The sequence below is a fragment of the Callionymus lyra genome, chromosome 18 (genome assembly GCF_982586985.1).
Source record: "Callionymus lyra chromosome 18, fCalLyr1.hap1.1, whole genome shotgun sequence".
NCBI lineage: Eukaryota > Metazoa > Chordata > Actinopteri > Syngnathiformes > Callionymidae > Callionymus > Callionymus lyra.
The window spans coordinates 1986650-2011383 of record NC_141835.1 but is presented as its reverse complement, the minus strand read 5'-3'; the positions used below and the strand labels follow the sequence as shown (position 1 = coordinate 2011383).

General features: G+C 39.8%; 2 protein-coding genes across 4 annotated transcripts in view; one reads left to right on the top strand and one right to left on the bottom strand.

Annotated features, from left to right (window-relative positions):
• stxbp6 (syntaxin binding protein 6 (amisyn)) overlaps positions 1-10449 on the top strand; it is a 60589-nt gene extending 50140 nt beyond the window's left edge. The window contains exons 6-7 of one of the 3 annotated variants that reach the window (XM_087780328.1): positions 2638-2795; positions 9352-10449. In XM_087780328.1, the coding sequence (XP_087636454.1) occupies positions 2638-2795; positions 9352-9375 (182 nt within the window). In that variant the 3' untranslated portion in view covers positions 9376-10449. The remainder of the gene's footprint in view (positions 1-2637; positions 2796-9351) is intronic. The other 2 variants (XM_087780327.1, XM_087780326.1) reach the window with 2 other exon arrangements.
• A 222-nt stretch (positions 10450-10671) lies between these two features.
• ncmap (non-compact myelin associated protein) lies at positions 10672-23700 on the bottom strand. Its single transcript, XM_087780620.1, has 4 exons — positions 23443-23700; positions 18887-18981; positions 15252-15336; positions 10672-12070 (listed from the first exon to the last, which is right to left on the bottom strand). The coding sequence occupies exons 2-4, from the start codon at positions 18966-18968 to the stop codon at positions 11794-11796; spliced, it is 444 nt and encodes a 147-aa protein (XP_087636746.1). The 5' UTR covers positions 18969-18981; positions 23443-23700; the 3' UTR covers positions 10672-11793.
• Between the last annotated feature and the right edge of the window lie 1034 nt (positions 23701-24734).

Sequence of the window (24734 nt, the reverse complement as noted above, 5' to 3'; positions counted from 1 at the left end):
GTTTGGATCGTCAGGAGGAGACGAGGAGCTTGAGATGAACATCTCAGCTCCATGTTTGGATCGTCAGGAGGAGACGAGGAGCTTGAGATGAACATCTCAGCTCCATGTTTGGATCGTCAGGAGGAGACGAGGAGCTTGAGATGAACATCTCAGCTCCATGTTTGGATCGTCAGGAGGAGACGAGGAGCTTGAGATGAACATCTCAGCTCCATGTTTGGATCGTCAGGAGGAGACGAGGAGCTTGAGGTGAACATCTCAGCTCCATGTTTGGATCGTCAGGAGGAGACGAGGCGCTTGAGATGAACATCTCAGCTCCATGTTTGGATCGTCAGGAGGAGACGAGGAGCTTGAGATGAACATCTCAGCTCCATGTTTGGATCGTCAGGAGGAGACGAGGAGCTTGAGATGAACATCTCAGCTCCATGTTTGGATCGTCAGGAGGAGACGAGGAGCTTGAGATGAACATCTCAGCTCCATGTTTGGATCGTCAGGAGGAGACGAGGCGCTTGAGATGAACATCTCAGCTCCATGTTTGGATCGTCAGGAGGAGACGAGGAGCTTGAGATGAACATCTCAGCTCAATGTTTGGATCCTCAGGAGGAGACGAGGAGCTTGAGATGAACATCTTAGCTCCATGTTTGGATCGTCAGGAGTAGACGAGGAGCTTGAGATGAACATCTCAGCTCCATGTTTGGATCGTCAGGAGGAGACGAGGAGCTTGAGATGAACATCTCAGCTCCATGTTTGGATCGTCAGGAGGAGACGAGGCGCTTGAGATGAACATCTCAGCTCCATGTTTGGATCGTCAGGAGGAGACGAGGAGCTTGAGATGAACATCTCAGCTCAATGTTTGGATCCTCAGGAGGAGACGAGGAGCTTGAGATGAACATCTTAGCTCCATGTTTGGATCGTCAGGAGTAGACGAGGAGCTTGAGATGAACATCTCAGCTCCATGTTTGGATCGTCAGGAGGAGACGAGGAGCTTGAGATGAACATCTCGGCTCCATGTTTGGATCGTCAGGAGTAGACGAGGAGCTTGAGATGAACATCTCAGCTCCATGTTTGGATCCTCAGGAGGAGACGAGGAGCTTGAGATGAACATCTTAGCTCCATGTTTGGATCGTCAGGAGTAGACGAGGAGCTTGAGATGAACATCTCAGCTCCATGTTTGGATCCTCAGGAGGAGACGAGGAGCTTGAGATGAACATCTTAGCTCCATGTTTGGATCGTCAGGAGGAGACGAGGAGCAACATTTGTGTAAATAAATTTTGTTTGTTTCTACTTCGTGTTCGAATCTTCTTCTCGTGATCGTTGTCTTCTGTCTGAAGAATCAACACGTTTACATTTCGAGAATATGTCGACAATGTGATACAATATAATTTTCACTCACTAGTAATTCAGCCAATGAGTTTTATTACTTTGTCTCACTGTAAAAATCACACTAAGTGTCCCATAATGCACTGCAACATCTGAATTGAGTTTAAACATGTGGCTGGTGTACAGTAGTAAAAGATTAGTATTTTGCAATCTTACTTCAGCGCCGACAGCAGCAGTGAATCACACGAGGTCTGGTCGACGCCAGAGCATCTCAAGACTCTGACATTCTTTATCCAGAGTGAAGATCCTCTGGCGTGTCGGGAGGTAAACGACCTTCTGTCTGCCGAGGTCAAGGGTTATCTCAACGAGGAGCTTCTCTTTAAGTGACTCTGAGGATTCTCACACTTCATTGGTTTGGACCGAGATTCTGGGAATCGACCCCACAATCTTCATGACTCTTGAAATCTACTGATCAGGTTCATGCTCGTGTTGTGACGGTTCGGGCAGGAAACGAGTTACAAAAGTAGATGAATGATAGTACGGGCAGGAAACGAGTTACAAAAGTAGATGAATGATAGTACGGGCAGGAAACGAGTTACAAAAGTAGATGAATGATAGTACGGGCAGGAAACGAGTTACAAAAGTAGATGAATGATAGTACGGGCAGGAAACGAGTTACAAAAGTAGATGAATGATAGTACGGGCAGGAAACGAGTTACAAAAGTAGATGAATGATAGTTCGGGCAGGAAACGAGTTACAAAAGTAGATGAATGATAGTACGGGCAGGAAACGAGTTACAAAAGTAGATGAATGATAGTACGGGCAGGAAACGAGTTACAAAAGTAAATGAATGATAGTACGGGCAGGAAACGAGTTACAAAAGTAGATGAATGATAGTACGGGCAGGAAACGAGTTACAAAAGTAGATGAATGATAGTACGGGCAGGAAACGAGTTACAAAAGTAGATGAATGATAGTACGGGCAGGAAACGAGTTACAAAAGTAGATGAATGATAGTACGGGCAGGAAACGAGTTACAAAAGTAGATGAATGATAGTACGGGCAGGAAACAAGTTACAAAAGTAGATGAATGATAGTACGGGCAGGAAACAAGTTACAAAAGTAGATGAATGATAGTACAGGCAGGAAACGAGTTACAAAAGTAGATGAATGATAGTACGGGCAGGAAACGAGTTACAAAAGTAGATGAATGAAAGTTTGGGCAGGAAACGAGTTACAAAAGTAAATGAATGATAGTTTGTGTTGTTGTGTTATTATTTGAGATGTTGTGACCTCACGAAGTGTCTCATGTCTCTCAGGCAACAGTCTCCTGACCTCGGCGGCCGACAGCGTGACCAGCGCGGTGCAAAAGGCCAGTCAGGCGCTGAACGAGCGCGGCGAGCGTCTGGGTCGCGCCGAGGAAAGGACGGCGGACATGATGAACAGCGCAGAACAGTTCGCGGTCACGGCTCACAAGGTGCGTCCAGAACCGACAAACTCAATAACACACTTTGATGGACAATGAATAAGCAGCAGAAACAACTTCTTTCTAAAAGTAACATGTAGACGTTTACGTTTGTGTTGATGTGTTTAATGATGTGTTCAATGATGTGTTTGTTTGTTCAACCATGTGTTTGTTTTTTCAACCATGTGTTTGTTTGTTCAACCATGTGTTAGTTTGTTAATTGATGTGTTTGTGTTTGTTTGTTCATCCATGTGTTTGTTTGTTCAACCATGTGTTTGTTTGTTAATTGATGTGTTTGTGTTTGTTTGTTCATCCATGTGTTTGTTTGTTCAACCATGTGTTTGTTTGTTCAACCATGTGTTTGTTTGTTAGTTGATGTGTTTGTGTTTGTTTGTTCATCCATGTGTTTGTTTGTTCATCCATGTGTTTGTTTGTTCAACCATGTGTTTGTTTGTTCAACCATGTGTTTGTTCAATGATGTGTTTGTGTGTTCAATGATGTGTTTGTGTGTTCAATGATGTGTTTGTGTTTGTTTGTTCAACCATGTGTTTGTTCAATGATGTGTTTGTGTGTTCAATGATGTGTTTGTGTGTTCAATGATGTGTTTGTGTTTGTTTGTTCAACCATGTGTTTGTTTGTTCAACCATGTGTTTGTTCAATGATGTGTTTGTGTGTTCAATGATGTGTTTGTGTGTTCAATGATGTGTTTGTGTTTGTTTGTTCAACCATGTGTTTGTTCAATGATGTGTTTGTGTGTTCAATGATGCGTTTGTGTGTTCAATGATGTGTTTGTGTGTTCAATGATGTGTTAGTTTGTTAATTGATGTGTTTGTGTTTGTTTGTTCAACCATGTGTTTGTTTGTTCAATGATGTGTTTGTGTGTTCAATGATGTGTTTGTTTGTTCAATGATGTGTTTGTGTGTTCAATGATGTGTTTGTTTGTTCAATGATGTGTTTGTTTGTTCAATGATGTGTTTGTTTGTTCAATGATGTGTTTGTTTGTTCAATGATGTGTTTGTGTGTTCAATGATGTGTTAGTTTGTTAATTGATGTGTTTGTGTTTGTTTGTTCAACCATGTGTTTGTTTGTTCAATGATGTGTTTGTGTGTTCAATGATGTGTTTGTTTGTTCAATGATGTGTTTGTGTGTTCAATGATGTGTTTGTTTGTTCAATGATGTGTTTGTGTGTTCAATGATGTGTTTGTTTGTTCAATGATGTGTTTGTTTGTTCAATGATGTGTTTGTTTGTTCAATGATGTGTTTGTTTGTTCAATGATGTGTTTGTTTGTTCAATGATGTGTTTGTGTGTTCAATGATGTGTTTGTTTGTTCAATGATGTGTTTGTGTGTTCAATGATGTGTTTGTTTGTTCAACCATGTGTTTGTTTGTTCAATGATGTGTTTGTTTGTTCAACCATGTGTTTGTTTGTTCAATGATGTGTTTGTTTGTTCAACCATGTGTTTGTTTGTTCAATGATGTGTTTGTTTGTTCAACCATGTGTTTGTTTGTTCAATGATGTGTTTGTTTGTTCAGGAACTTCCTGAAAGGTAAAAAATTCAAGTGTTTGACGCTTTAAAAACATTTAACCTCCATTTAAAAACACCATCAACGATGCGTTCACTGACCGTCGTGTGATTATTAACACAGATTGTTTTTTTTTCATCTCAAACAACTTCATGCGACACAGTTTTGATATAATTTAATAAATAATCATGTCTTTAAACGAGTGTTTGTCTCACGACCTCCGCGTCTAATGGAGCGACGATCATCAGCGTCTCTGCAGATGATGATGATCGTGAAGCTGCAGGTGGTTCATCGTCTCCTGACAGGAAGTGATCGTCGCGTCTGCGCTCCGACTTCCTGCTGCGACACGTTATTAGAAGCAGAAACTTTGACGTTCATCCTCGTTTCTAGACCTGTCAATCAAAGTGTCTCCTTCAGTTTGACTCTGTTCACCTGGTCACGTGCCTCAATGCTGCCCCCTCGTGTCCGAGCACGTGCATTACTGAGACGTGCACAGCGAGAGAAATGCATTATGGGATACGTTATTGAAAATAATGATTAGCTATTCGAGCTCAGAGAACATGACGTCACATGTTGACGTCGACGTGTTAACAGTAACATTTCTGATCATAAACGTTTATAAAAACACATTTATTTTCTCTCCTCGTTCATTTCTATTTATTTTTTAATACGACAAGTACAACATATTTATACATGTTTATTGTACTTGTAAGTACTTTTAAATGACAAATAAGTATAGTGCACTGTGGTACTATTACTGTGCAGACGCACTGCTGCGCTGCCTCGTGTAGTAATACTATGATGACTCACTCAATAATACTATGATGACTCACTCAATAATACTACTATGAATCGCTCAATAATACTACGATGACTCGCTCAATTATACTACGATGACTTGCTCAATAATACTATGATGACTGGCTCAATAATACTACGATGGCTCACTCAATAATACTATGATGACTCACTCAATAATACTCCGATGACTCGCTCAATAATAATAATAATACTATGACTCGTTCAATAATAATCATATGACTCGTTCAATAATACTACTATGACTCGTTCAATAATAATCCTATGACTCTCTCAATAATAATACTATGACTCACTCAATAATAATACTATGACTCGCATAATAATACTATGACTCTCTCAATAATACTATGACTCGCTCAACAATAATACTATGACTTGCATAATAATACTACGATGACTCACTCAATAATACTACTATGACTCCCTCAATAATACTACGATGACTCGCTCAATAATACTACGATGACTCGCTCAATAATACTACTATGACTCGCTCAATAATAATACTATGACTCACTCAATAATAATAATAATACTATGACTCGTTCAATAATAATCATATGACTCGTTCAATAATACTACTATGACTCGTTCAATAATAATCCTATGACTCTCTCAATAATAATACTATGACTCACTCAATAATAATACTATGACTCGCATAATAATACTATGACTCTCTCAATAATACTATGACTCGCTCAACAATAATACTATGACTTGCATAATAATACTACGATGACTCACTCAATAATACTACTATGACTCCCTCAATAATACTACGATGACTCGCTCAATAATACTACGATGACTCGCTCAATAATACTACTATGACTCGCTCAATAATAATACTATGACTCACTCAATAATAATAATAATACTATGACTCGTTCAATAATAATCATATGACTCGTTCAATAATACTACTATGACTCGTTCAATAATAATCCTATGACTCTCTCAATAATAATACTATGACTCACTCAATAATAATACTATGACTCGCATAATAATACTATGACTCTCTCAATAATACTATGACTCGCTCAACAATAATACTATGACTTGCATAATAATACTACGATGACTCACTCAATAATACTACTATGACTCCCTCAATAATACTACGATGACTCGCTCAATAATACTACAATGACTCGCTCAATAATACTACTATGACTCGCTCAATAATAATACTATGACTCACTCAATAATAATAATAATACTATGACTCGTTCAATAATAATCGTATGACTCGTTCAATAATACTACTATGACTCGTTCAATAATAATCCTATGACTCTCTCAATAATAATACTATGACTCACTCAATAGTAATACTATGACTCGCATAATAATACTATGACTCTCAATAATACTATGACTCGCTCAACAATAATACTATGACTTGCATAATAATACTACTATGACTCGCTCAATAATACTATGACTCTCTCAATAATACTATGATTCGCTCAATAATAGTACGATGACTCGCTCAATAATACTAAGGCGACTCGCTCAGTAATACTCGATGAATCACTCAATAATACTAAGGCGACTCACTCTATAATACTACGGTGACTCGCTTAATAATACTGCGATGATTCGCTCAATAATACTACAACGACTCACTCAATAATACTACAATAACTCGCTCGATAATACTACCGTGACTCGCGCAATAATATTGCGACGACTCGCTCAAAAATACTGCGACGACTCGCTCAATAATACTGCGACGATTCCCTCAAAAATACTGCGACGACTCGCTCAATAATACTGCGACGACTCGCTCAATAATACTGTGACGACTCGCTCAAAAATACTGCGATGACTTGCTCAATAATACTGCGACGACTCGCTCAATAATACTACTATGACTCGCTCAATAATACTGCGACGACTCGCTCAATAATACTGCGACGACTCGCTCAATAATACTGCGACGACTCGCCCAATAATACTGCGACGACTCGCTCAAAAATACTGCGACGACTCGCTCAATAATACTGTGACGACTCGCTCAAAAATACTACTATGACTCGCTCAATAATACTGCGACGACTCGCTCAATAATACTACTATGACTCGCTCAATAATACTACTATGACTCGCTCAATAATACTGCGACGACTCGCTCAAAAATACTGCGATGACTCGCTCAATAATACTGCGACGACTCGCTCAATAATACTACTATGACTCGCTCAATAATACTACTATGACTCGCCCAATAATACTGCGACGACTCGCTCAATAATACTGCGACGACTCGCTCAATAATACTACTATGACTCGCTCAATAATACTGCGACGACTCGCTCAATAACACTGTGCCGACTCGCTCAAAAATACTGCGATGACTCGCTCAATAAGACTCCGACGACTCGCTCAATAATACTACTATGACTCGCTCAATAATACTGCGACGACTCGCTCAATAATATTACTATGACTCGCTCAATAATACTGCGACGACTCGCTCAAAAATACTGCGATGACTCGCTCAATAATCCTGCGACGACTAGCTCAATAATACTACTATGACTCGCTCAATAATACTACTATGACTAGCTCAATAATACTGCGACGACTCGCTCAATAATACTACTATGACTCGCTCAATAATACTGCGACGACTCGCTCAATAATACTACTATGACTCGCTCAATAATACTGCGACGACTCGCTCAATAATACTACTATGACTCGCTCAATAATACTACTATGACTAGCTCAATAATACTGCGACGACTCGCTCAATAATACTACTATGACTCGCTCAATAATACTACTATGACTAGCTCAATAATACTGCGACGACTCGCTCAATAATACTACTATGACTCGCTCAATAATACTACTATGACTCGCTCAATAATACTGCGACGACTCGCTCAATAATACTGCGACGACTCGCTCAATAATACTACTATGACTCGCTCAATAATACTGCGACGACTCGCTCAATAATACTACTATGACTCGCTCAATAATACTGCGACGACTCGCTCAATAATATTACTATGACTCGCTCAATAATACTGCGACGACTCGCTCAAAAATACTGCGATGACTCGCTCAATAATCCTGCGACGACTAGCTCAATAATACTACTATGACTCGCTCAATAATACTACTATGACTAGCTCAATAATACTGCGACGACTCGCTCAATAATACTACTATGACTCGCTCAATAATACTGCGACGACTCGCTCAATAATACTACTATGACTCGCTCAATAATACTGCGACGACTCGCTCAATAATACTACTATGACTCGCTCAATAATACTACTATGACTAGCTCAATAATACTGCGACGACTCGCTCAATAATACTACTATGACTCGCTCAATAATACTACTATGACTAGCTCAATAATACTGCGACGACTCGCTCAATAATACTACTATGACTCGCTCAATAATACTACTATGACTCGCTCAATAATACTGCGACGACTCGCTCAATAATACTGCGACGACTCGCTCAATAATACTACTATGACTCGCTCAATAATACTGTGACAACTCGCTCAATAATACTGTGACGACTCGCTCAATAATACTACTATGACTCGCTCAATAATACTGTGACGACTCGCTCAATAATACTGCGACGACTCGCTCAATAAGACTCCGACAACTCGCTCAAGAATACTACTATGACTCGCTCAATAATACTGCGACGACTCGCTCAATAATACTACTATGACTCGCTCAATAATACTGCGACGACTCGCTCAAAAATACTGCGATGACTCGCTCAATAATACTGCGACGACTCGCTCAATAATACTACTATGACTCGCTCAATAATACTGCGACGACTCGCTCAAAAATACTGCGATGACTCGCTCAATAATACTGCGACGACTCGCTCAATAATACTACTATGACTCGCTCAATAATACTGCGACGACTCGCTCAATAATACTACTATGACTCGCTCAATAATACTGCGACGACTCGCTCAATAATACTACGACAACTTGTGGATAACATCTAGTGGTTAAAACTGATCGACTACATTCATGAAATTGATTGTTTTTTTTATTAATCAGAAGTTATTTTTTTCCTCAAGTGTGAACTTTATCCTTTAAACATCAATGTTTGTTTTTATTAGTGTAACATCAAAGCTTTTGTTCTTCACCTTCATTTCTATCAAATCTGTTGAATGTGTTTAAATCTTTTCTCTCCGATTGTTTCCGCAGCTCGCCATGAAGCACAAGTGTTGAACCTCCCCGGGTCACAGGGGTCACAGGGGTCACGGGGGTCACAGGGGTCACCAGAGGCCACGAGAGGATCCACTTCTGTGAATATGATTTTGTTAACAACGTTGACGTCGTTTCACTGATGGACGTCGTTGCTACTGTTGAGACGAGAGAATGTTCCGAGTCATCGACTGTAAACATGACGTCGTTTTCGTCTTCATCATCATCTTCATCATCTTCATCATCTTCATCATCTTCGTCTTCATCATCTTCGTCTTCATCGTTGTCATCTCCGTCTTCATCATCTTCATCATCTTCGTCTTCATCATCATCTTCATCATCTTCGTCTTCATCGTTGTCATCTCCGTCTTCATCATCTTCATCATCTTCGTCTTCATCTTCATCGTTGTCATCTTCGTCTTCATCATCTTCTTTGTCATCCTCTTCGTCTTCATCATCATCATCATCATCATCATCTTCATCATCATCATCATCTTCTTCATCTTCATCATCATCTTCATCAACGTCAACAAGCTTTTCACGTGAAGTAAAAATGGATTAAAACTGAATTTGTGTCTAATAATGTTTGAATGTAAAACATGTTTGTCTCGAGCAGGTAAATATAGAAACTAAATGTAAACGTTGATAATTGAGGCACAAACAAATAATCCAAGTTCATCAAGTCTTTCCATGAAATGGTTGTTATTTTTAAACTGATGCTACTGAGCTAATGTTGTGATGCTAACACTGTTAGCTCGTCCACACGTGGTGAACATTATCGTTTGAATCGTATCGAAGTCGTTGTTGAGCGTCTGCAGCGTGCTAAGCTAACGTGCTAAGCTAACGTGCTAATGTCTGTAGAGCTAACGTGACGTCCTGGTGTCTATGATCCATTTCTGTGCTTTTTTTTTCTCTGTATATATTTTTTATTTGGTCACTAAATTCATCTTTTTACTGGTATTTAAACAAGAGCGACAAGCGTGTACTTGACTCTAGCGCCCCCTACCTTCGTCTGAGATGTACTTGATCCTTTTTATCTTCTTCCTCTTTGACTGTTGATTAAATGTTTCTGTTGCTCAAACTTTGTGTCACTTTATTTCTTTTGTTTTCCATGTTTCACCTGCTGCTGCGTCTAATGATGACGTCACCACTACCTATTTTCTACCAGCAGGTGGCAGTAAAGTGTGTTCGGTTGTTTACTGAACTAAACTTTGATTATTCTTTAGTTACTTGTTTTTTAAGAAAATTTAGACGATAAAACTGTGATTAAAAAGACGCAAAAGAAGTTGAAAAATTAGACTTTATTTTCATGGTCTATTGTACATTCTCTCCAGAATGCAGTAATAAAGTGCAAAAATACTTGTGTAGTACTAGGTGAGGCGGAGTGCTTCTAACATGGATACAAGACAAAAGTAATAGAACAAAGTAAATGTTCACTATCGTGTAGTTCAACTTTTCTACTTCATGAACAGAAATGTACACAGTCTGGAGACGCTCTTCATTGTAGCTCCTCTGCTGGACACGAGTGGAACTTCCTTCATGACTCGTCTGAGGTTCTGCAGTCGACCAAAGAGTCTCCGGAGGATTCAGTCATTCGCCAACACCGCGGGCGCTAACACTAGAGGGCGCTAACATCACCTGACGCTAACACTAGAGGACGCTAACATCACCTGACGCTAACACCAGGGGCTGCTATCACACAGCACTAACACCGCAGGCGCTAACACCACCTGATTTTAACGCAGCGGACGCTAACACCAGTGGACGTTAACACCAGATGGCGCTAAAGCCAGCGGATGCTAACACCAGGGGGTGCTATCACACAGCACTAACACCGCAGGGGCTAACACCACCCGATTTTAACGCAGCGGACGCTAACACTAGAGGACGCTAACATCACCTGATGCTAACACCAGGGGCTGCTATCACACAGCACTAACACCGCAGGCGCTAACACCACCTGATTTTAACGCAGCGGACGCTAACACCAGTGGACGTTAACACCAGATGGCGCTAAAGCCAGCGGACGCTAACACCAGGGGGTGCTATCACACAGCACTAACACCGCAGTCGCTAACACCACCCGATTTTAACGCAGCGGACGCTAACACCAGTGGACATTATCACCAGATGGCGCTAAAGCCAGCGGACGCTAACACCATGGGCTGCTATCACACTGAGCAATAACACCGCAGGCGCTAATACCACCTGACGCTAACGCCAGCGGACGCTAACACCAGAGGCGCTAACACCACATGCGGAAACACCACAAGTTGCTAACACCACCTGACGCTAACACAACGAATGCTAACACAGCGGATGCTAACAGAACAGATGCTAACACAGCGGATGCTAACACAATAAATGCTAACATAACAGATGCTAATACAGCGGATGCTAACACAATAAATGCTAACACAACAGATGCTAACACAGCAGATGCTATGTGTCTGCTACCGACGAGTCTCCGTGTATGGTGACCACGGTGGAGCTGCTGGTGGTGCTGAACTGCTCCAGCTGGTTCCCCTCCACAGAGCTCAGCTCCACTCGGGGCAGATGAAGGTCCTGAGGTGGAGGGTTCAGTCCCGGGTCTGGACCCGACACAGAGTTGGTGGACATGGTGTTCATCTGGTGGCTGCTCTGGTTGACGGACTGAGAGTTTCTGGGTCGAGGTTTGGATCCTCCACTGTGACCCAGGACTCGAGAAGTATGAGTGACCCTGAAGACAGTTATTATGAGATTATTACGATGTTATTACTATGTTGAGCAAAATAAACTAAAGTTATTATGAGATTATTACGATGTTATTACTATGTTGAACAAACATAAACTAAAGTTAATATAAAGATTATTACGATGTTATTACTATGTTGAACAAACATAAACTAAAGTTATTATGAAGATTATTATGATGTTATTACACTGTTGAGCAAAATAAACTAAAGTTATTATGAGATTATTACGATGTTATTACTATGTTGAACAAACATAAACTAAAGTTAATATAAAGATTATTACGATGTTATTACTATGTTGAACAAACATAAACTAAAGTTATTATGAAGATTATTATGATGTTATTACACTGTTGAGCAAAATAAACTAAAGTTATTATGAGATTATTATGATGTTATTACACTGTTAAACAAACATAAACTAAAGTTAATATAAAGATTATTACGATGTTATTACTATGTTGAACAAACATAAACTAAAGTTATTATGAAGATTATTACGATGTTATTACACTGTTGAACAAACATAAACTAAAGTTATTATGAGATTATTATGATGTTATTACACTGTTGAACAACATAAACTAAAGTTATTATGAGATTATTACGATGTTATTACACTGTTGAACAACATAAACTAAAGTTATTATGAGATTATTATGATGTTATTACACTGTTGAACAACATAAACTAAAGTTATTATGAGATTATTACGATGTTATTACACTGTTGAGCAAAATAAACTAAAGTTATTATGAGATTATTATGATGTTATTACACTGTTAAACAAACATAAACTAAAGTTAATATAAAGATTATTACGATGTTATTACTATGTTGAACAAACATAAACTAAAGTTATTATGAGATTATTATGATGTTATTACACTGTTGAACAAACATAAACTAAAGTTATTATGAAGATTATTACGATGTTATTACACTGTTGAACAAACATAAACTAAAGTTATTATGAGATTATTATGATGTTATTACACTGTTGAACAACATAAACTAAAGTTATTATGAGATTATTACGATGTTATTACACTGTTGAACAACATAAACTAAAGTTATTATGAGATTATTATGATGTTATTACACTGTTGAACAACATAAACTAAAGTTATTATGAGATTATTACGATGTTATTACACTGTTGAGCAAAATAAACTAAAGTTATTATGAGATTATTATGATGTTATTACACTGTTAAACAAACATAAACTAAAGTTAATATAAAGATTATTACGATGTTATTACTATGTTGAACAAACATAAACTAAAGTTATTATGAGATTATTATGATGTTATTACACTGTTGAACAAACATAAACTAAAGTTATTATGAAGATTATTACGATGTTATTACACTGTTGAACAAACATAAACTAAAGTTATTATGAGATTATTATGATGTTATTACACTGTTGAACAACATAAACTAAAGTTATTATGAGATTATTACGATGTTATTACACTGTTGAACAACATAAACTAAAGTTATTATGAGATTATTATGATGTTATTACACTGTTGAACAACATAAACTAAAGTTATTATGAGATTATTACGATGTTATTACACTGTTGAGCAAAATAAACTAAAGTTATTATGAGATTATTATGATGTTATTACACTGTTAAACAAACATAAACTAAAGTTAATACAAAGATTATTACGATGTTATTACACTGTTGAACAAACATAAACTAAAATTATTATGAGATTATTACGATGTTATTACACTGTTGAACAAAATAAACTAAAGTTAATATAAAGATGATTACGATGTTATTACACTGTTGAACAAACATAAACTAAAGTTAATATAAAGATTTTACGATGTTATTACACTGTTGAACAACATAAACTAAAGTTATTATGAGATTATTATGATGTTATTACTATGTTGAACAAACATAAACTAAAGTTATTATGAAGATTATTACGACGTTATTACACTGTTGAACAAACATAAACTAAAGTTATTATGAAGATTATTACGATGTTATTACACTGTTGAGCAAAATAAACTAAAGTTATTATGAGATTATTATGATGTTATTACACTGTTAAACAAACATAAACTAAAGTTAATATAAAGATTATTACGATGTTATTACTATGTTGAACAAACATAAACTAAAGTTATTATGAAGATTATTACGATGTTATTACACTGTTGAACAAACATAAACTAAAGTTATTATGAGATTATTATGATGTTATTACACTGTTAAACAAACATAAACTAAAGTTAATATAAAGATTATTACGATGTTATTACACTGTTGAACAAACATAAACTAAAGTTATTATGAGATTATTATGATGTTATTACACTGTTGAACAAACATAAACTAAAGTTATTATGAGATTATTATGATGTTATTACACTGTTGAACAACATAAACTAAAGTTATTATGAGATTATTATGATGTTATTACACTGTTGAGCAAAATAAACTAAAGTTATTATGAGATTATTATGATGTTATTACACTGTTAAACAAACATAAACTAAAGTTAATACAAAGATTATTACGATGTTATTACACTGTTGAACAAACATAAACTAAAGTTATTATGAGATTATTACGATGTTATTACACTGTTGAACAAAATAAACTAAAGTTAATATAAAGATTATTACGATGTTTTTACGATGTTGAACAAACATAAACTAAAGTTAATAAATATAATGTTATATAATTTATTTTCATTTGTCAGTTAATAATAATAATAACGTTTCTTGTTCACTTCCTGTCCAGTGCACGAGCAGTATGGCGGCCTCTAGTGGACACAAATGTCATTAAAAACATTCGCTCTCAACATCAGGATCGATTAATCATCCTGTGATGAAAATAGATCAAATATTTAAAATCCGGTTCGTGACTCATCGATTGACATTAAAATATAGAAGAAAACAAACGTTATTTGGTTTAAAGTATGAGTTTAACTCGTCAGTGGTTTAAAGTGTGTGAAGTTTGTTTGTTTATTCACGTCTGATAAATATAGAATCAAGGTTGGAATGTGTGTGTGTGTGTGTGTGTGTGTGTGTGTGTGTGTGTGTGTGTGTGTGTGTGTGTGTGTGTGTGTGTGTGTGTGTGTGTGTGTGTGTGTGTGTGTGTGTGTGTGTGTGTGTGTGGAATGCTGTCTCACCTGTTGTACGTCTTCAGGATGAGCAGAAAAATGGCGAGAATGATGATGATCCCGATGACGATGACGGCGATCATGGCTCCTGAACCTGTGACACACACACTTGAGACACACACCTATATACACACGTTTATACACATGTGCACACACATGTATATACACACATTTATACACATGTACACACACATGTTTATACACACATTTATACACATGTACACACACATGTTTATACACACACATTAATACACATGTACACACACATGTATATACACACACATTTATACACATGTACACACACATGTATATACACACATTTATACACATGTACACACACAAGTTTATACACACACATTAATACACATGTACACACACATGAATATACACACACATTTATACACATGTACACACACATGTATATACACACACATTTATACACATGTACACACACATGAATATACACACACATTTATACACATGTACACACACATGTATATACACACACATTAATACACATGTACACACACATGTATATACACACACATTTATACACATGTACACACACATGTATATACACACACATTAATACACATGTACACACACATGAATATACACACACATTTATACACATGTACACACACATGTATATACACACACATTTATACACATGTACACACACATGTATATACACACACATTTATACACATGTACACACACATGTATATACACACACATTAATACACATGTACACACACATGAATATACACACACATTTATACACACACACACACATCATCATGCCTCTTTTCACTGTACACTGCAGCCTTCCAACACCTGTCTCCCACCAGTCACCTGCAGAAGTTCTCGGACGACTCCGCCATCGTCGGTCTCATTAAGGACGGGGAAGACGGCTCGTACCGGGAACTTGTCCAGGACTTTGTTGACTGGTGCCTGGAAAACCACCTCCAGATCAACTCCAGCAAAACTAAGGAGTTGATTGTGGATTTCCGGCGGTGTCCCTCCATCTCCCCCTCACCACTGAACATCCAGGGACATTGAGATTGTCACGTCTTACAAGTTCCTGGGTGTTCACCTCAACAACCGCCTGGACTGGGTGGATAACACTGCTGCTCTTTATAAAAAAGGGCGGAGTAGAATCTACCTGCTCCGGAGGTTGAGGTCGTTTGGTGTCCGGGGGTCACTCCTGAAGTCATTCTATGACTCAGTAGTGGCCTCTGCCATCTTCAACGGTGTGGTCTGCTGGGGGAGCAGCATGACAGCAAAGGGCTAAACTGGACAGCCTTATTAAGAAGGCCGGTTACGTCCTAGGGCGCCCCCTGGATCCTGTGGAGGAAGTGACTGGGAGGAGGATACAGAGCAAGCTGGCCTCCATGAGGAAGAACTTGTCTCACCCTCTCCAGCACACACTGAGGGCATTGAGGAGCTCCATCAGTGATAGGATGCTCCATCCCAGGTGTGTGAGGGAGAGGTACCTCCTTCTCCCGGCTGCCATCAGACTCCACAACAAGAACACAGCAAGATAATTATTTAACTGCACCTTTCTTGTTATTTTTGTAAATATGATTCTGTATATAATATAGTACAGATTTATCTTTTATTCTATTTAGATTTTCTTTTTCTTTTTATTATTTTATTTCTGGGTGTTTTATTATTTTTTTTGGTATTTTGCTCTTGCTGTTGTTAAACCGAATTTCCCCTCGTGGGACAAATAAAGGATTTATGATTCTGATTCTGATTCTGATTCTGATTCTGATTCTGATTCTGATTCTGATTCTGATTCTGATTCTGATTCTGAACTTTTCTCACCGCCACTGGTTGCCTAGCAACAGCGTCACTGACCAGCAGGGGGCGTGTCAGTTGAGCCGCACCTCAACCAAACACGCAGATGATTTAATGACGCAATAATAACTTTATTATTCTGCCTCCACTTTATAGAGCCCGGTGCATCATGGGAGATCTAAGGCGGTTCAATGACTCATTTAGAATCAGAAACTTTATTGACAATAATGTCAAAACAGGAAGTTTTGGAGTGAAAGAGGAAACGTTGGAGCTTCTGACACTTGTTTTTACGAGCTGTCTTTGAACGCAGCACCAGTTTTCCTCCGTAAACTAAAATAAAAACATTTTTTTTAATTATTGAAAATGACAGAAATATAAATAATAAATGATACGAAGATTGTGTTTTAGTGTTTGTTGTCGCACACAAACGTGTGTAGTTAATTTCACATAATCATTTATTTCCAGCAGTTACACAATTATGTTGTCAAGTCTTTTGTTACCACGTCTGTGTGTTAATGACTTCCTGACATGAAACATCTCTCACCTGCTACACACACACACACAGACACACACTCACACACACACACACACACACACACACACACACACACACACACACACACACACACACACACACACACACACACACACACACACTCACACTCACACAAACACACAGACACACACACAGAGACACACACATGGAGACAAACACACACTCACACTCACACACACACACACAGACACACAGACACACACACACACACACACACACACACACACACACACACACACACACACACACACACACACACACACACTCACACTCACACTCACACTCACACTCACACACACACTCACACTCACACACACACTCACACTCACACTCACACACACACTCACACACAAACACACACTCATACACAAACACACACTCATACACAAACACACACACTCAAACACACACTCATACACAAACACACACACTCAAACAGAAACACACACACACACACACACACACACACACACACACTCACACTCACACTCACACTCACACTCACACTCACACTCACACACACACTCACACTCACACTCACACTCACACTCACACTCACACACACACACTCACACTCACACTCACACTCACACTCACACACACACAGACACACACACAGAGACACACACATGGAGACAAACACACACTCACACTCACACACACACACACACAGACACATAAAGACACACACACACTGTGTTACAACAGAAGGACACACAAGGACACACACACTGTGTTACAACAGAGACACAAACAAGGACACACAAACTGTGTTACAACAGAGGGACACACAAAGACACACACACACTGTGTTACAACAGACGGACACACAAGGACACACACACTGTGTTACAAAAGAGGGACACACAAAGACACACACACTGTGTTACAACAGAGGTACACACAAAGACACACACTGTGTTACAACAGAAGGACACACAAAGACACACACACTGTGTTACAACAGAGGTACACACAAAGACACACACTGTGTTACAACAGAAGGACACACAAAGACACACACACTGTGTTACAACAGAGGTACACACAAAGACACACACTGTGTTACAACAGAAGGACACACAAAGACACACACACTGTGTTACAACAGAGGGACACACACACTGTGTTACAACAGAAGGACACACAAGGACACACACACACTGTGTTACAACAGAGGGACACACAAAGACACACACACTGTGTTATAACAGAGGGACACACAGAGACACACACACACACTGTGTTACAACAGAGGGACACACAAGGAAACACACACACTTACTCTGGATGAGAATCTGTTGTTGAGACTTTGTGTTGAAGGTTGTGTTGCGCTGAAGAGTCACAGGTGAGACGGTCGAAGGCATCTTCAGCAAGAACCTGCACAGAGAACAGGTTTGGAACCAACAACCTTCACTTCAACACTAATCCTGTCGCTTTGTGTTACTGCTGCCATCCTACTCCTGACACCACCTGTAGTGGAGCCTTCAAGGTTGAATAACGTTTGTACGTGTTTTATTGTCAAAGTGAAAAAATACTTGATTCTTAGAATGAAAAGAAAATACTATAAAATAATAATATATATATTTTTTTCTGATCATGTTACACATTTTTAAATTGTCGTTACTCTTACGTGTCGTGTGACGTGTCGTGTGACGTGTCATGTGACGTGTCATGTGACGTGTCATGTGACGTGTCATGTGACGTGTCATGTGACGTGTCATGTGACGTATGATGTGACGTATGATGTCACGTGTCATGTGACGTGTCATGTGACGTGTCATGTGACGTGTCATGTGACGTGTCATGTGACGTGTCATGTGACGTGTCATGTGACGTGTCATGTGACGTGTCATGTGACGTGTCGCGTGACGTGTCGCGTGACGTGTCGCGTGACGTGTCACGTGTCATGTGACGTGTCATGTGACGTGTCATGTGACGTGTCATGTGACGTGTCATGTGACGTGTCATGTGACGTGTCATGTGACGTGTCATGTGACGTGTCATGTGACGTGTCATGTGACGTGTCATGTGACGTGTCATGTGACGTGTCATGTGACGTGTCATGTGACGTGTCATGTGACGTGTCGCGTGACGTGTCGCGTGTCGTGTCACGTGTCATGTGACGTGTCGCGTGACGTGTCGCGTGTCGCGTGTCGCGTGTCGTGTCATGTGTCATGTGACGTGTCATGTGACGTGTCGTTTGACGTGTCGTTTGACGTGTCGTTTGACGTGTCGTTTGACGTGTCGTTTGACGTGTCGTTTGACGTGTCGTTTGACGTGTCGTTTGACGTGTCGCATCACGTGTCGCATCACGTGTCGCGTGACGTGTCGCGTGACGTGTCGCGTGACGTGTCGCGTGACGTGTCATGTGACGTGTCATGTGACGTGTCATGTGACGTGTCATGTGACGTGTCATGTGACGCGTCGTATCATGTGATGTTTGACGTGTCATGTGTCATGTGACACGTCACGCGACACGTCAAACATGTGTCATGTGACGTGCGAGCTCTGCTGAAAGGCTCTCTTGTGGTCATGTGACCCTGAAGGTCTGCTCAGAGTCGTGTTGAGAACAATGAGGATCTGTTGCAGCAGAAACACCTGGACCGAGACAAACTGCCTCTCAGTCCTCGAGCAACACTTCAACCTCAAACTTTCTTCTGGATTCTTGAACCGAAGTTCTTCGAAACTGAAACATTTATTTTTACAAATACTTGATATTTGTTCACGTTTGATCGTTGAAACTTCAACAGCATCGTCTCTGTGTTCGTCTGGTTTACTCCGGAAACTCTGGTTTCCTCCTCACAGACTCATCGAGTCATGAGTCATGAGTCAGTAACTCAAGACTCGTGTCGTCGTCGGTTCAACGTTTCATCTCTGCTTTGATTGACAGTCGTGAGAGTCGAGGCTGACGGTCGACATTTCTGCAGCTCGTCCTGAAGACACTCAGTCTGGAGGATCATGACGAGTCTGTGACTCATTCCACCGTCAGCTCGACCTCTGACCTTCGACCTCTGAGGCATTCATGAGGAAAAGGTTTGAAATCCGAAGATTGAGTCTGAGTCGCTCTGTTGCCGTAGAAACAACAAGATTTCTTCGCTGTGTACACGTGTGACACACACACATATATACACACAATTATATACACACTTAAGTATAAGAGTCACGAGTGTGTAACACACGCACCTGTTGTGTTACACACTCGTGAACACAAACTTCTTAAAACCATGTTATTACTTGTTAGCATGTTAGCATAATGAGCTAACAAGTGTTTGACCTCGAGTTAGCGATTTGTGTTGGTCCTTTTGTGTTTGTGTGTAACAGCAGCGAGTTGTGTTGGTCCTTTTGTGTTTGTGTGTAACAGCAGCGATTTGTGTTGGTCCTTTTGTGTTTGTGTGTAACAGCAGCGAGTTGTGTTGGTCCTTTTGTGTTTGTGTGTAACAGCAGCGATTTGTGTTGGTCCTTTTGTGTTTGTGTGTAACAGCAGCGAGTTGTGTTGGTCCTTGTGTGTTTGTGTGTAACAGCAGCGATTTGTGTTGGTCCTTGTGTGTTTGTGTGAAACAACAGCGAGTTGTGTTGGTCCTTTTGTGTTTGTGTGAAACAACAGCGAGTTGTGTTGGTCCTTGTGTGTTTGTGTGTAACGACAGCGAGTTGTGTTGGTCTTGTGTGTTTGTGTGAATAAACAGCGAGTTGTGTTGGTCCTTGTGTGTTTGTGTGTAACGACAGCGAGTTGTGTTGGTCTAACATCCTGCCTCAGTCAACAAGTCATTACTGACGACACTCACGATCCAGACGCACAAATCTAGTTGTCGACTGAACACACAAATCACTGCTGGAGTTTCAGTGAAGTTTGTCAACAGCGTCTGTCACTCATCGTTCAAACATATTGATCAGTTATGTTTTCAAACCCTCGGAGAGTAAAGACAGTACTTTAGTAGTTGTAGCATGTGTAGCATGTAGGTTTGTGTTGTAGCATGTAGCTCTGTGTTGTAGCATGTGTAGCATGTAGCTCTGTGTTGTAGCATATGTAGCAGGTAGCTCTGTGTTGTATCATGTGTAGCATGTAGCTCTGTGTTGTAGCATGTGTAGCATGTGGCTTTGTGTTGTAGCATATGTAGCAGGTAGCTCTGTGTTGTAGCATGTGTAGCATGTGGCTTTGTGTTGTAGCATGTGTAGCATGTAGCTCTGTGTTGTAGCATATGTAGCAGGTAGCTCTGTGTTGTAGCATGTGTAGCATGTGGCTTTGTGTTGTAGCATGTGTAGAATGTAGGTTTGTGTTGTAGCATGTCTAGCATGTAGCTCTGTGTTGTAGCATGTCTAGCATGTAGCTCTGTGTTGTAGCATGTGTAGCATGTAGCTCTGTGTTGTAGCATGTGTAGCAGGAAGCTCTGTGTTGTAGTATGTGTAGCATGTAGGTTTGTGTTGTAGCATGTGTAGCATGTAGCTTTGTGTTGTAGCATGTGTAGCATGTAGGTTTCTGTTGTAGTATGTGTAGCATGTAGGTTTGTGTTGTAGCATGTGTAGCATGTAGCTTTGTGTTGTAGCATGTGTAGCATGTAGGTTTCTGTTGTAGTATGTGTAGCATGTAGGTTTGTGTTGTAGCATGTGTAGCATGTAGGTTTCTGTTGTAGTATGTGTAGCATGTAGGTTTGTGTTGTAGCATCTTTAGCATGTAGCTCTGTGTTGTAGCATGTGTAGCATGTAGCTATGTGTTGTAGCATGTGTAGCATGTAGCTCTGTGTTGTAGCATGTGTAGCATGAAGCTCTGTGTTGTAGCATGTGTAGCATGTAGGTTTGTGTTGTAGCATGTGTAGCATGTAGGTTTGTGTTGTAGCATGTGTAGCATGTAGCTCTGTGTTGTAGCATATGTAGCATGTAGCTCTGTGTTGTAGCATGTATAGCATGTAGCTCTGTGTTGTAGCATGTATAGCATGTAGCTCTGTGTTGTAGCATGTATAGCATGCAGCTCTGTGTTGTAGCATGTATAGCATGTAGCTCTGTGTTGTAGCATGTATAGCATGCAGCTCTGTGTTGTAGCATGTGTAGCATGTAGCTCTGTGTTGCAAAAGTAAAGAGTGTTTGTTTGTGTAGAAGTTATTAGCAACATTATCTGGGCGTCGTTCGTCTCTTATCTTCTCTGCAGTTAATAATTTCTATACGATGTCGTTTAAAGCTCTTGAAATATGTCGACAACCTTGACGGACAGGATCCATCAGGAATCGTATATTTGACATTTGACAGAACAAAGAGAGAGATGATGATTGACAGCACTTTCAAATGATAACAACAAATCTGAATTAAATAAAGAATTGTATGTAAAAGTAGATTTAAAGAAAGAAAATAATAAATCAGTTCAATCTCTTCGACTGATTCAAGTCTTTTCCTCTGCATTCCTGAAAAGTCACAGACAGAAGCAATCGATCCCAGAGATGCTCGTCTGCCTCAGTTATCAGTTCAATCAAAGCAGTTTTTCTTCAACGTAGCCATTAGTCTGTCGATGCTATTGACCTACATCGACTGTTATCTCTGATCAAACTCTCACATCTGTCGTTCGTCGGGTTCTCGAAGCTCAGGTGAATATCAGGTGAATATCAGGTGAATCTCAGGTGAATATCAGGTGAATCTCAGGTGAATCTCAGGTGAATCTCAGGTGAATCTCAGGTGAATATCAGCTGAATCTCAGGTGAATATCAGGTGAATATCAGGTGAATCTCAGATGAATCTCAGGTGATTCGCAGGTGATTCTCAGGTGAATCTAACACATACCAGAATCTGAGAATCACCTGAGATTCACCTGAGATTCACCTGAGACTCACCTGAGCCCTCGTGTCATGGACTCACCTTCTGCTCCGAGCACCTGGTCCTGTCACTGGTCCACAGTCATGTTTTCAGGTCCCTGAGCTCTGAGGACGTGAACGTCAGTCCAGACTATTTGTTGTGAGAATCAGACTCTGAGTGAAGAGAGTCTGGTTTTTCTGGTTCTTCTGCTTCGAGGGAGACGTCACTGGTTCCTGGTCTAAAGTTCTCTCTCTCTCTCTCTCTCTCTCTCTCTCTCTCTCTATCACTCCCTCTTGCTCTCTCCCTCTCTCTCCTTTCTCCTCCTCTCTCTCTCTCTCTCCCTCTTGCTCTCTCCCTCTCTCTCCTTTCTCCTCCTCTCTCTCTCTCTCTCTCTCCCTCCCTTTCTCTCTCTCTCCCACTTTCTCTCTTTATCTCTCTCTCTCTCTCCCACTTTCTCTCTTTATCTCTCTCTCTCTCTCCTTTCTCCTCCGCTCTCTCTCTCTCTCTCTCTCCCTCCCTTTCTCTCTCTCTCCCACTTTCTCTCTTTATCTCTCTCGCTCTCTCCCTCCCTTTCTCTCTCCCACTTTCTCTCTTTATCTCTCTCTCTCTCTCCCTCCCTTTCTCTCTCTCTCTCCCACTTTCTCTCTTTATCTCTCTCTCTCTCTCTCCCTCCCTTTCTCTCTCTCTCCCACTTTCTCTCTCTCTCCCTCCCACTTTATCTCTCTCTTTCTTTCTCTCTCTCTGCCCCTCTCTTCCTCTTGTCTTCCTGGTCGAGTAAATCATAAAGTTAACGATAAACTGAGTAATAAAGTAATAAAGTTACTCATTTTAACTTTTATAATCGTGTCTATCGTTCAAAAATATTTTTGTTTCTTTTCATCGACTTCATCAAAGAGGATAAAACCAGGATCAGGATCTGGATCATGATAAGACCAGGATCAGGATCATAATAAGACCAGGATCAGGATCATAATAAAACCAGGATCAGGATCATAATAAGACCAGGATCAGGATAAGACCAGGATCAGGATCAGGATCAGGATCATAATAAGACCAGGATCAGGATCATAATAAAACCAGGATCAGGATCATAATAAGACCAGGATCAGGATAAGACCAGGATCAGGATCAGGATCAGGATCATAATAAGACCAGGATCAGGATCATAATAAGACCAGGATCAGGATCATAATAAAACCAGGATCAGGATCATAATAAAACCAGGATCAGGATCATAATAAGACCAGGATCAGGATCATGATAGGACAGGATCAGGATCAGGATCATCATAAGACCAGGATCAGGATCATCATAAGACTAGGATCAGGATCATAATAAAACCAGGATCAGGATCA

Coding starts and splice junctions, on each gene's coding strand:
- ncmap (XM_087780620.1), bottom strand. CDS start 18,968: ATGCCTTCGACCGTCTCACCTGTGACTCTTCAGCGCAACACAACCTTC. Junction 15,337..18,886: donor ACAACAGATTCTCATCCAGA/GTAAGTGTGTGT, acceptor TGTGTGTCACAG/GTTCAGGAGCCATGATCGCC. Junction 12,071..15,251: donor ATCCTGAAGACGTACAACAG/GTGAGACAGCAT, acceptor AACTGTCTTCAG/GGTCACTCATACTTCTCGAG.